The sequence below is a fragment of the Panthera tigris genome, chromosome B4 (genome assembly GCF_018350195.1).
Source record: "Panthera tigris isolate Pti1 chromosome B4, P.tigris_Pti1_mat1.1, whole genome shotgun sequence".
Taxonomy (NCBI): Eukaryota; Metazoa; Chordata; class Mammalia; order Carnivora; family Felidae; genus Panthera; species Panthera tigris.
Window position 1 is genome coordinate 25,431,432 of NC_056666.1, and position 13,679 is coordinate 25,445,110.

At 42.2% G+C, this 13,679-nt stretch overlaps 1 protein-coding gene across 4 annotated transcripts in view; it reads right to left on the bottom strand.

The window, feature by feature from the left end:
- Positions 1-11,861, bottom strand: part of ODAD2 (outer dynein arm docking complex subunit 2) — a 199,285-nt gene extending 187,424 nt beyond the window's left edge. The window contains exons 1-4 of one of the 4 annotated variants that reach the window (XM_042991290.1): positions 11,754-11,861; positions 9,245-9,507; positions 2,415-2,572; positions 33-225 (exon numbers count right to left, since the gene is read on the bottom strand). In XM_042991290.1, coding sequence (XP_042847224.1) covers positions 33-225; positions 2,415-2,572; positions 9,245-9,468 — 575 coding nt within the window. In that variant the 5' untranslated portion in view covers positions 9,469-9,507; positions 11,754-11,861. Of the gene's footprint in view, positions 1-32; positions 226-2,414; positions 2,573-9,244; positions 9,508-9,717; positions 9,744-11,753 lie in introns of those variants that run through there. The other 3 variants (XM_042991291.1, XM_042991292.1, XM_042991293.1) reach the window with 3 other exon arrangements.
- Positions 11,862-13,679: the final 1,818 nt, after the last annotated feature.

Below are 13,679 nucleotides of genomic sequence, written 5' to 3' on the forward strand. Positions count from 1 at the left end.
GAGGTTTCTTTTTTTTTTTTTTAAAGACTCACAGTGAAATATGTTTTAGAGAATGGTTCAGGAGGTGCAGATCCAGTTGGCTGAGCAGCCTGGCGATCTTCATCTTAATCTCATTTTCAGAATCTTCACCCTTGGTAACTTTATCAAGAATGTTTACCGTGGATGTGTCTTCTTTCATTGTATTATAATCTAAACCCAGGATTTTTGCTACAGGATCTCTGTTAGCTGACCAAAAAATAAACAAAAATGATCCTCTTGTCTTCTGTTACAAGAAACATAGACTAACAAATCCTTTGAAGCCCACCCAGATGGGTTTCTTTCATTAAGCTTTCTCTGATGGACTCCATTTGAATTGATCTCTACTTCTCAGATTCTACTATAGTAGGAACTCTCTTGCACTCGTTGGGATGTCCTGCCTTGTATTGTAAGATCATTAGTTACGTCACCTCTCTAATAAGACAAAGACCAAGACCTTCTTTTCTTTTTTTTGTTGACTGTGGGGCATTGTCCAGCATGGGCATTCAATTAATATACTCAGAATTGATTTGAAGATAGGGAAATACTGGTCTCCTTAGAAGAATCATCACTAGAACTGTGTGTCTGTGTGTGTGTGTGTGTGTGTGTGTGTGTGTGTGCACGTGTACCAGTGCATTCACAAATGCTTTCTTTCCAAGAGAGTGTGTTTCTCTCAGTCTACAGATCCACCGCCCGTCTTCTCCACCTGTTCAAACTGCTCATATTTTCAATGCCTTTTGATGTTAGAGTTGGAAAAACACTGGCCAGTACTTATGCACATACCAAAGTTACAGTGAAAACCTGAAACACCAATGCACAATCAAGGCTGACACAGGTGTGAAAGTCGAACTTAGAGATGCTGAAAACAGGATTTGGGAAAAGCCAAAGAACCATGTAGTTGCAAACAAGGAAGAAAGTGGCAAAGCCTTATCTGGAAAGGAGGAATTCAAGTAAGATGAAGTATGGATGCGTTTGGACAGGGAGGGGAAAAGGCCTACGGAACTAGTTCAGAAAGCTCGACCTGATTGAAATGAAGAGAGCACAGGGATCACATGAACTCTGCAACAGGAAGGGGACTAGGGCACCAGAAAATAGCAGAAAAGGCTTAGGACCTCTTAGAAAAGACCACATCAGGGGAGAGGCAGGGGAAGGAGATCTAGGAATCATCCACCGATTGAGCATCTCAACTTATCACCAATATGGTGGTCATTTCATAAAGACTCATGAAAAGAAGGTACTAGATGAATTCTGGGGAAAGACACAAACCTGATCCCCAAATTGCTGTGCACCATGGAATTTGGACCCAAAACTAAGGGTTGTATCTAGAACTCCCACGGAAAGGACAAAATGCAGCAAAGATTCATATGTAGCCAAACTAGATATATAGCAGCCAGTCTATGTATTATGTTCATATATTAAGTTGAATTTAATGCTATTAATGACCTTCCTGAATTCAGCTTTACTCTCAAGATTTTGTTCCTCTTCAGCAGAGTAGTTTGATGTATAGATAGCCTAATAAAGAAGAGTAGGCAAGAGATAAAAAGGAGGCTGCTGCCCTGAGGTTCGTATCTTAAAGAATTTTTTTTTTAAAAAAAAAAGATCATCTTCCTACCTCACAGCAGTAGACACAGCAAAGAACGACAAGAGGCAGAACCCAGGCACCTTATGCTTAGGACCTTCCAGTCACACGATTCCAAAGAAGCAAACCATGTATACAGCATCTTTATCTACTGTTAGATATTTGTCTACTCATGAGAAAAATCTGGAGTACAATTATGGCAGGCAATTGATCGCATTCTTTTAGCATGTTAGACGATCAGACAAGGATGAAAATCTTCATCCGTAATGGAGAGGAAAAATATTTCCCACCGAATGAATGTAACTATTCACACAAGGCCGTGCAGCTCACAATGGAGTAGGGCTGAGACCAATGGACAGTGAGATTATTATGAGCCAATTCTGCTAAAAGAAGAGTCTACATTCATTTTAAGGGAAACAAATCATCATCCATCACAGCAGTACTGAGAGTAGAGTGTGGATTCCGGTGCTGGCCCTTCTAATCCGTCTTCTCTCCTGTGTGGACCTCAAAGGCTAGAGTCCTCTGGTCTTTACAGAAGCTAGGAAGCCTGTCTTTAAACCACACATGAAAATTAGAAGAAGGTTTCTAGTGGTAAATAAAGTTATTAAGGCCTTTCATTTTAAAGTAGAAATTTGATATGAGCATTAACATTCAGCCAAGAAAAAATAATGACTTTTTTATGAAGTTGAACACAGGAATTTTTTTTACCTTTTAGGTTACAGAACTTTGTCCAGGAGACTGTAACAAATGATCCCCTCCCCACCACCACCGAGGTTATGTTTCTAAAAGTTCAAATCATAGACTGGAGTATAAATATCACCTTCAACACACGCCTGTGCTTCCTTCAGCTTTGTATCTTTGGCAATAAGTAAAAAACGTGACAGCTGCCCAAAGTTCCTGATTTTAATGTGAGGTACAGAGAGAAACAGCAAAGGCTGTCCATTTTCATCCACTTCTTCTGATTTGACTGTTGTTTCACTACAACACGAAAACAAAAAAGAAAACTTAAGGTTACCTGGATGCTAGTGAAGTTAAGTGGAAGACATTTTGATGAACTATTCCTATGTCTCATTATAAAACACAGAATATAAATGCTGCGTGTTAGAAGCTCATCTCCTTTCCTACTTTGTACACACTCAGACCCTTAAATTCTCAGCCTTATTAGCAACCATAGTGACCAACACAATAGATCCAGGAAGAAAATGGTAAGCAATTTCTTGAATACCTTCATGAACTCATGGTTTTTGTTTTTGTTTTTCTAACAATGTGTCAGATATATTTAAAAAAAAAATCACTGGTTCTACAGGACCATTCATGTTTTGGGGATTTCTAATGTTATACTATTTATAAAATTTACACCACAGTAATTAGTGGTTAGACGTTTTCTTGGCTACTCTGTGTTTCTGAACAAAAAACTATGAAAAAAAGACAAACTAGATCCCATCTGTGGATTGCTTTCCCACTCCAAACCCCCTAATTTGGTTTACTTTTGGATAATAAGCCGTTTTTCTAAATGGACTTTTCCTGATCAGAAATTACTGGGTCTCCTAGATTTGTGTTTCTGTCCATTTTAATTATTTTTTAGGTTGGCATTTAAAAAATATTAAGATATTTTTGTGGCAGTGATATTTCTGTAGATTTCTACCACTTAAAACATTAACTAAACTGCCTAGGTTTTTACTATATATTGATATCCCTGGTAAAGCTGCTTTCATCCTAGGACCTGATCTAACATATTTTAAATTGGAATGCAGATAAACAGATGTGAAATGTTGCCAGTTCATTAGAAAAAGTAAACCTGAAAGACTCAGATTACCTGCCACTACAGCACTATTTCATTAGGAAATAAACAAGAGGACAGAAACTATGGGGAGCAGAACAGTGGCACCCCACAGATGTCTACATCCTAATCCTGAAACCCATAAATGTGTTATCTTACATGGCAAAGGAGAACTTTGCAGATGGGTAAAGTTAAGGATCTTGAGATGGGAAGACTATTCTGGAATACGCAGGAGGGTCAAGTCAGAGAAGCCGATGTGACATGGAAATAGAGGTCAGAGCAACACAGAGCCAGGAGCCAAGGAGCAATGTGGGTGGATTCCAGAAGCTGGAAGAGGCAAGAATGGATCTTCCTTCAGCCCCCAGAAGGAATACAGGCCTGCTGACACCTTGATTTTAACCCTACAGACTCATTTTAGACTTTTCACCTCCAGAACTGTAAGAAATTAAATCTGTGTTGTGTTAGGCCATTAAGTGTGTGATAATTTGTTACAGCAGCAACAGGAGGCTAATACAGGGACTTTCATCAGTCTTGCCCACAACTCTATGTGCAGGAACTTATGTAGTAACTGCACACAGAAAGTGCTTGATAGAGGAGGAATAAATGAATGAAAGATTTCTAGACTGATCGGTGATAGGTGTTGTTTACAAACTGTGCGTTTTCTCTAACATAAACCTTTTGGAATAGTGTCTTTAGGGCTGGATTGATATTTCTTAAAGTTTTGTACAGGGCTGGACACTCGTGCTAAGTGGATGATGACAAGACTAAGTTATAAGCCAAGTGAATGCCAATAATATCAAGCCACTGAACTCAAGAAGGTGAAACTGCTGGTGAGAAACCGGAAGTCAAGGGCACAGGACACATTTTTCCTTGCTCCCACCAGTTGAAACCTGTAACTCAACAGAGCGGTAGGAAGTAAAATGTCAGCTATAGGGAGGATGTAGAAGAGCAGGTTTGTCTCTGGGTTCACAGTTTCTAACACCTGAAGAAAGAGCTCTCAGAAAGAAAAATAATGCACCCACCTCATGACATCAAGAAGAATGTGCTGTAGGGATGCTTGGGTGGCTCAGTTGGTTAAGTATCTGACTTCTGATTTCTGCTCAAGTCATGATCTTGGGGTTCGTGGGATTGAGACCCATGTAGGGCTCTGTGCTGGCAGTGCAGGGCCTGCTTGGGATTCTCTCTCTCTCTCTCCTTTTCTCTCTGTCCCTCCCTCCTCTCATCTCTCAAGATAAATAAACTTAAAAAAAAAGAATGTGCTGTAGGGGCACGTCGGTGGCTCAGTTGGTTAACCATCCGACTTTGGCTCAGGTCATGATCTTGTGGTTCATGAGTTTAAGCCCTGCATTGGACTCTCGGCTGTCAGTACAGACTCCACTTCAGATCCTCTGTCCTTCTCTGGCTCTGCCCCTCCTCCACTTGCACTCTCCCTCTCTCTCAAAAATAAATTTAAAAATCATTTAAAAAAAAAAAAAGACGAGTGTGATATAAATGAAATCCACTGACCTGATCAAAAGACTTTTACACTGGAATTGTAGAAGGGACGTAGAAATACAATAGCTTATACTATAAAGTGAGAGAGCAGGAAAATATCTCATTTACTTCATCCCTAGTGCCTAGTTTAGTGTCTAGGACACAGTAATTACTCAATAAATGAGTCTAAATAGTAGCAAGGGAAATAAGACCATACTTGAGAAACTAGTTAGCAATTCTCAGATAAGAGAAACAAAGAGCTCAATAATAAATGTTATGGGCATTGATCTTATTACCATGACTTAGAAATTTTACCAAAACATAATAATTATTGTCTCATAAAACAGGAGATCATGTAATTGAGCCTTCATGACACTGATAAGATGACTGGAACAAAAAAGCAAAAGGATTAAACAATGCCCATTCCCAAGGAGTACTGGTAAATAAGCAATAAAAAAAGATGCTTGTGGAGATTCATAAAAGAGAAAAGTAAAGTAGGAACAAGGAAGGTACCAATTGTGAGGGAAGCGTACAGGACAGGGGGAAAAGGGCCAGTACTAGGAACCCGACTTCTCACCCACACACAACTCTTACCGGAAGAGAACTGTATCCCAAATCAGACACATCCCTGAGATAGCAGAGAGACATTCACAACTGAAATACCACAAAAAGCTGACATCATTCAAAGATCAGAGTTCTACCAAAGAAGGAGAGAAAAGAACAGGTAATAACATTGTCACTAAGTGGTTTTGAATGCTTCTCGAATCTGGAAGTTTCCCAAGCTATATTCTAATGAGTCAAAGCACCTCAGCTCTGTGAACCACCAACAGATGGTGTTGATCATCGGAGGGTGTCATTTGTCCTTAGCTTCCAGTGGACTTGGGCTTCATGCTGAGGTATTTTAGAGAGATTATTAATCTCATCCTGCCTGATAAGAACAAAGCAATTGAGAATGGTAATACAAGGAGACTTCTGATTTCCATTAAAATGAAAGTGGAGCTCTTTTCTCCAAAACACTGAACACGGAAGGATGATGACAAATGTTATTACAGGATGAAGAGCCGTACGTTGGAAACGATTCTAAAGGAAAAGAATGAGTCATCTAACATGTGGAAAGTGCTGTGCCCATCTACTCAGTAATGATCTGCACAAAAGAAGGTGGTTGATGAAATGTGAAACCTGTGCAGTGTGTGACTAGCAGATCAGTTGCAGCGTCAGATGCCTGTCAGCCTAATTTAGAAGAAGGCTCAGCAAACTTTTTATTGACGGCTACCAAGAGTGAATTTGGAGATGGGCAACATCAAATAAGAAATGAAGCCACAAGTATAAGTATATTCCCCAAATATCTGCGGAGATCAATGAAAGAGGATAGCTTACTTACTCCAACAGACTTTCCATGCAGATAAAAGTGATGTTTTGGAACAAGAGGCTGAGAAGATGTATATTCCCAAGAAGAGGAGTCTGCCTAAATATTCTAAAATACTCAAGAATACTCCTGTTTGGCAGAAACCCATCCAGAGACTCCAAGCTCCAAGTCTTTATGATGACTTAGGTATTTATATCTACATGGACTTACAGACCTGAATCCCACCTGGAAGGAAAGCAGCTTCCCCCCTTTAAATAAGTGAATAAAAGGTGTCCTAAGGGCCAGCAGTTAAGCAAGAAGAGTGCATGTGAACCAAAGGGCAAAGAATGAGGCAGCTGGGGCTGTTTTAACAATGCATTCTTCTAGCCATTGAAGGCATCTCTGGTTTATAGGACTTGTCTTTGTTGCTAGATATAGCATCACAAGTGGCTATGGGCTGCTGACAGTTCTTTGGTTTGAAGGATGGAGCAAGGGCTCACATCAAGACCTGGATGTGAAAGCATTTGGTATTTTCCGTTACTACCAAAATCTCAGCTGTGTTCTTCACCTTCTTCAGGATAATCAGTACCTACCTGGTTCTCATCAAGCCACGAAGGCATGGTTTCCCTCAGATACAACAAGGGCTACTATCAGACCCTTCTTCTTCCTTCCAACATCAAAGATATTATTAATATGGGTCAGAAACAAGACCAATGAGTAAAAAAAACTGGCCCAAGGAAAAGCTGCCTCGTAAGTCTGACAGGAGAAAGACAGGATACACGTGGTATCAAGATGTCGAAATATCCCGCTTAAGAGGGAACACTGTACATAAAGACTGTATGGAGAGGTGTAACAATGGAAATAGCGCAAGAGAAACTGGACGAGGATAAAGACAGAGAAATAGTGATATGATTGAGATGTGTGTGCTTAGGTGCCCACCTAAGGAGGTCACAGACGTGGCCATGCGTGTACTTGGAACACAGAGTAAGTACAGAGGCAAGATACAAGGATACTCTTGATACTCTTCTGACATCTGCTTTAAGTCCAACTTTGTATGGCAGCACCTGGCTGGCTCAGTTGGTTAAGTGTCTAACTTCGGCTCAGGTCACGATCTCATGGCTTGTGGATTCGAGCCCCACGTCAGGCTCTGTGCCGACAGCTCAGAGGGAATCTCCCTCTCTCTCTTCCCCTCCCCTGCTCACACTCTGTCTCTCTCAAAAATAAGTAATAAATAAGTAAAAAATAAGTAGATAAATAAATCCATGTTTGTACTAAGTAGCCCACATGTTTTTCAACTGTATGGTTTTGCACATGAGTTCATCTTCAAAGGTTAGAAAAAACAGTGTGTGACACTATATTAAACTTAAGTGGGAGCAATAAATAATGACAAACGCTTTGAGAGGAAGTGACCTCTCACACTTAGAAATCAAATACATTTGGGGCACCTGGGTGGCTCAGTTGGTTAAGCAGCTGACTTCGGCTCAGGTCATGATCTCGTGGTTTGTGAGTTCAAGGCCGACATTGGGCTCTGTGCTGACAGCTAAGAGCCTGAAGCCTGTTTCCGATTCTGTGTCCCCCTCTCTCTACCCCTCCCCTACTCACGCTCCGTCTCTGTCTCTCAAAAATGAGTAAATGCTAGAAAAGAATTTTAGAAATCAAACATAATTAAAAAAAAAGACTTCAGGAAATTCAGGAGAAGGTAAAGCATAACAGCAGAACCAAAACACTCCAGAGACACAGTTCAAGAATGGTTTTCAGTTCCAAAAATGAAATTCTGAGTTTATGCTCACAAATAATCCTAAAGGGGAAAAATGAAAAGGGCATCTACAGGAAGCTTCGGCTGGTTAGTGACCTGTTTTTGATAAGGTCAGACTTTAAAAGTTCATGTGCAGGGGCGCCTGGATGGCGCAGTCGGTTAAGCGTCCGACTTCAGCCAGGTCACGATCTCGCGGTCCGTGAGTTCGAGCCCCGCATCAGGCTCTGGGCTGATGGCTCGGAGCCTGGAGCCTGTTTCCGATTCTGTGTCTCCCTCTCTCTCTGCCCCTCCCCCGTTCATGCTCTGTCTCTCTCTGTCCCAAAAATAAATAAAAAACGTTGAAAAAAAAAAATTAAAAAAAAAAAAGTTCATGTGCAAACATGAAGGAGGATCAGAATGCCTAAAGTAGAAAATACACTGAAGCTGACCAAAACGACAAAAACTATTTACATATGTATATATAAATTCATCATGTGTAATTACAGTATAATCACACTTATATAAATACATATACATTTTACTCATGTTCACAAGAGCTAAGTTGACAGCCCCCTGTTTGAGGTGGACGTAGAATTTTTTTGTTAGTCTCAGATTTGGAAGGTTCTCATTTGAAGACAATGCCAATTGTCAAAAAAAACCTCTCCCGTATACTGAAAAAATTTACCACTCTCACTCTGCTACCTCAGGGATTAATATATTTAAACACCAGTAGGGATCTTATTCATATCAGAGGTCACAAAACCAATGCTGTCGGCACCTGTACGGTCATATGAATGAGTCGGAAAGCCCAGACATAAAGCAACAGCAAATGTTGGAGTGTGGTGACCTGGAGAATGCATCCTCTATCAAAATAAATTCAACTTCAAACTTAAAAAATTAGATGGGATGACTGGGTGGCTCAGCCAGTTGAGCATCCCACTCTTGATTTTGGCTCAGGTCATGATCTCACAGTTCATGAGATCAAGCCCCATGTTGGGCTCTACACCGACAGTGTGGCGCCTGCTTGGGATTCTCTCTCTCTGTCCCTCCTCCACTTGTGCACAAGTGCACACACACGCTCTCTCTCGAAATAAATAACTAAACATTAAAAAAATTAAAAAATAAAAATTAGATGACTGGTGTGTTGGCCAAACAAAATAGTCTCAGATTTCACCCGAGCGCCTTCTGCTTGCAATCCCTGGGTCAGCGTATTTCTGAGATTCAGAGATGTTAAATTATTTGCCCCAAGCCTACAACCAATCGATAGAAATATGTACAGTGAAGATATTAAATTCCAGAAGCAATTCACTGGCTTACCTGACAATATAACCTGATTCAAATGCCGAGGGGTCCAAGTCTGTTTTCCATTCGAGTGGTTCTACAAAAACATATTTTGCCTCCTGGGGATATTTGTAGATAAAGCTCTCCACAAACATCATAATTTCTTTCAATATTGCTTCATTGAGAGGAGTAATTTCCAAGGTTCTGGTCCCGTATCCGGCAGCGGTCCACTGCGCCGACCTGGTCAGCGCCACGCCCATAGTATCAGTCAATGCTCAAACCCGAGCTTAGCACACGCACTGCCGAGTAAAAAGAGTTAGACACAGAGGACTGCGGCCACCTTGTCCCTGGAACATTTTCACTTTCAAGCAATCCAACTCACATTCTGCTTCTTAATCTTCAAGGCTGATTTTTAAATCATCAAATTATACTTTTAATGCAATAAAAACAGTGCATTTTCACTGAACCAACTCTATGGAAAACTGACTAGTACTTGGATTTTCCCATACCTGTCTGCCCTGAGGTGAATAACTTTCTCATGTCCCTGGGCCTAAGAGAGAAAGTTCAAGTAACTGGAAACAAGAAAACAGAAAAAGAAATGGGTCCCAGGTCTGCCGGAGCTGGAGGCTAAGTGAGCAATGCTCTTCCGGGCTGGACTGCTCATCATTTGGGACCGTGCCATTAAACTGAACTGTTATTCTTTTTTTTTTTTTAATGTTTTATTTTATTTTTTTGAGAGACAGAGTGCGAGCAGGAGAGGGGCAGAGAGAGAGGGAGACACAGAATCCAAAGCAGGCTCCAGGTTCTGAGTTGTCCGCACAGGGTCTGACACAGGGCTGATCCATGACACGGTGAGATCATGACCTGAGTTGAAGTCGGATGCTCAACCAACTGAGCCACCCAGGCGACCCGTGACTTTCTTTTTAAAAGGTAACATTATGTGTAACATTAAATAAGAGCCAAGTTAGAAAGCAAGTTCTGACCCTAATTGTGAAGATTCAAGGCTTTTTTCCCGGATAATCCATACTTGTTTGCTTTCTCCTAAAAGTGATCATGAAAGCCTTCCTTCCAGAATACTAACATGGTTATAAAGTTAAATATAAAATATAATTAGCTTTCCCCCCCATAATTACTACTAAACCTCAGAAGTGGTTTTAGTAAAAACCAAGAGTCTACAGAAATGACTTGGAGATTCGGGGTTTGTACTGTATTACATCTTGAAATCCAGTAACAGGACATCCAGATCAGTGGCTCTCAGCGAGGCAGTGCTCATAATACAGAAGAATTATAAAAGACACTTCATTATTGAAATGAAAGGGACATCACTGGCGTTTAGTGATGAGGACTGAGAATGTTCCATGTCCTGCAATATGCATGACAGTCCTCAGAAGGAAGAATTACGCTACAATCTCCAGGCATCTAGTAAGTGGAAAACTTCAGGTAAGTAATACCTGCGCTCAGAACCTACTTCCACTTTGCAAATAATCACACTATTTTTTTTCACAGTTTTAACACACACTAAATCCGTCAGGATTGCAACTATCATATAAACCAAAGGAAGGCTGAACATACTTTGTTTTATATGGAATTTACTAATTTTATATGGAAGTGTACCAAAATGCTGGTACACCCTATACAGGCAACACCCTGTATAGGTACACCCTATAGGTACACCCTATACAGGCAACACCTTGCCGGAAGACACTTTAACAAGAGCTAAGAAATGCCAAAAGGGCTTCTTTTCATCATGATAAATTTTTATAGAAAAGTAAGTGTAACATATTTGAAATTTTCAAATTGTTTTTCCTCAATCTGGTAAACCAGGAGCTGTGACAGTGAACAGGTTTCATTTGAGAAGGCTGGTTGGCAGGTGTAAGAAAATCTCCAGGAAGGGGGACTAGGACAATCCAGGAGGCAAATAAAATATTATCAGAGGGGAAAAAGTGGAAGGAAATTCCGAACAAGACAAGACAGGTATAAAAAGAAAAAAAAAAAAAAGAGGTACTTTGCAGGCTTGGCTGAATACATTTTAAAAAGAAAACAGGGTAATGTTTTTCATCAGAAATGTAAGAAATTTCTGATGGCTTAATTTACCAAAAGAACCAAAGCTACAGCATTTATTCCACTAACCCAGAGGTGTTAAAAAATGGTCAGTGTAACTCAGGTAAAAATATAAAATGAACACTTTTTTTCCCTAAAACAAGCTACTCCCCAGTTTCTACCCATTGCCATCCAGGAGTTCTTTTGGCCTAAGAACCACGGTTACAACGAATACATGTCAATACATAGTACATGCCTTTGCATTAAGTTTTTTTTTTTTTTTTTACGTTTAACGGTTAAAAGGAAAAAAGTTTTTGTGCATGTGTTTGCATAGATTGAGAATCACATATTCATCTTCTCTAATTTTACTCATTTTCTCCACTAATCAAATCGATATAATACAATTTGTTTTTCTTTTTTAAGGGTTAGTTGCAAGCTTCTTGTATCATTAATAAAATGAAACACGTCCGTGAATAATGTCTGTAATACTTGAGCAAAAGCAAACCTGAATTCTCAATGAAGCTAAGGTAATTGTAAACATCCGCTCTAGGATCTAGAAATGTGGCTGGTAAGGTCGATTGGGAGTCTGTGCACACACTGGCATTTCTAGAATGATGAAGCTTCAGAAAAATGAAAATTTCAGAGAACTGATATGAACAGGGCCCTGAATCAAAAACTACGTTCAAACCCTGTGTGAAAACACGCGATGATGGCACCGATCAGACCTGTGACAAGCGTTAGAGTTGAAGGCTAAGAAGTTTCTAGGGACGACGGGGTAGTGGAGACAGGAAGGAAGGGGCAGGCAGCGAAGGCTGGATAGCGAGGAGGGAGCAGAGCTGAACGGGCGGAGGGGAAAGGCGAAGAGGGAAAGAGGCAGGGAGGCGGCGGGAGAAACAGAACGGATTACAGAGGAGATGTGGTTCCGACAGGGAGGAGTGGGGGGCTCGGGGGCGAAGGAGCAGAAGGTGGCTGGGCAGGAGCAGGGTGTCCGCAGGGGGGGGGCAGGGGCTAAACGGGGGTGGGAGAGAGAAGGGGAGAGATGGATCTCAGTCCCGAGGGGAGGAAGGGCAGAGGCGAGAGAGACAGAAGCGGCGAGAGAGACAGAAGCGGAGCCCGGAAAAGACCCCCATTTCTCGAACCACGCGGAAGGCGGCAAGGACCCCAGCGCGGAGCGAGCGCGAACTTCGAGACCCCGGCCGCAGGGGCGGCGGCGAGTCTCCGGCGGCCGCCCCGCGCCCACCAGCCGCACTCACCTGCAGCGCTCAGCTCCGCGCCCGCACTGCGCCCGGCGCCGCTCGCCGCGCACCCGCCTGTTGCTAGGACGCCAGTGAAACGCCCGGCGCCCGCGCAGAGCGTCGCCGCCCCGCGGAGGAAAGCTCTGAGCCCGCCCTCCGCGCCGCAGCTGCCTGCCGTGCGATCGCGCCCGGAGCCCGCCCAGACCACAGCCGCGTGCTCCCGGCGGCCCCGCGCCCCCGCCGCCCCGCCGCCGGCCCTGGTGGCGCCCGGCTTCGCGGGGTTTCGCTAACGCCTGCAGCCGCCGCGTCCCCTCCCTGGGAATAGTGTTACTCGACCTCCTTCTGCCAGGAGGACTCTCCCTGAATCACTCCACCAGGTGGGAAACGTTTACCTTAAAGAAGGCCACAGCAGTTAGGGGTTTGAGCAGCAAATCAATATGACCGGCAGCAAAGAGAAAATGTTCGTTAGAAACCCCGTTTTTGGGGTCTCCATAGGCTTCTGGACAGATGTTCCGTAATATTCCATAAGGTATTTATTCTATGCACCTTAAATCTCCGTGGAGTTCGCAAAATAGCGCAGAGCCTCTCAGGATATTTGAGGCCTGAGTGTGCTTCCCAAAAAGCAAATGTGGGGGAATAAGCTAATACGCACTAGAAAAGCAGAAAGTGCTCTTCAGTAGTTTAATTCCGAGAATTGGAATGAAATGAAAGCGTTCCCGTCTCTTTGTAAATGTCTTTTACCTTTTACCAAGATGGCCTTAACCCCACCTGTAGATACTTCTACCAACAAGAGTCCCAAGCTCTGAAAAACCAGCAGGGGCTGAAGGAGTAGATAAAAGAAAATATTGGGGGGAAAATAATAAAAGAGATAAAAAACAGTATACTGTCTTTGGGGGACGAGTGTTTAGGGACTGATACTGGATAATTTAGGGTGGCGGAGTATTTAGGAACTAGAACTGGATTCTTTCCCTAAAGTCAAAAGGGCAGATATGTGATGATGTTAGGATATTACACGTCAGGAGATTATATTGTCCTGGCTTAGAAGCGGAGCCTTTCTGCAGATACACTGAGAAATGAGATAGAATAGGCCTTTGTTTGGGGTTCTTTTCTTCCTTTTTTGAGAGTATAAAAAAAGTTGTTTGAAGTGGAATCGTTTTTGCCTAAAGTAGCCTTTACCTCCAGAAAAGCCTATGTTT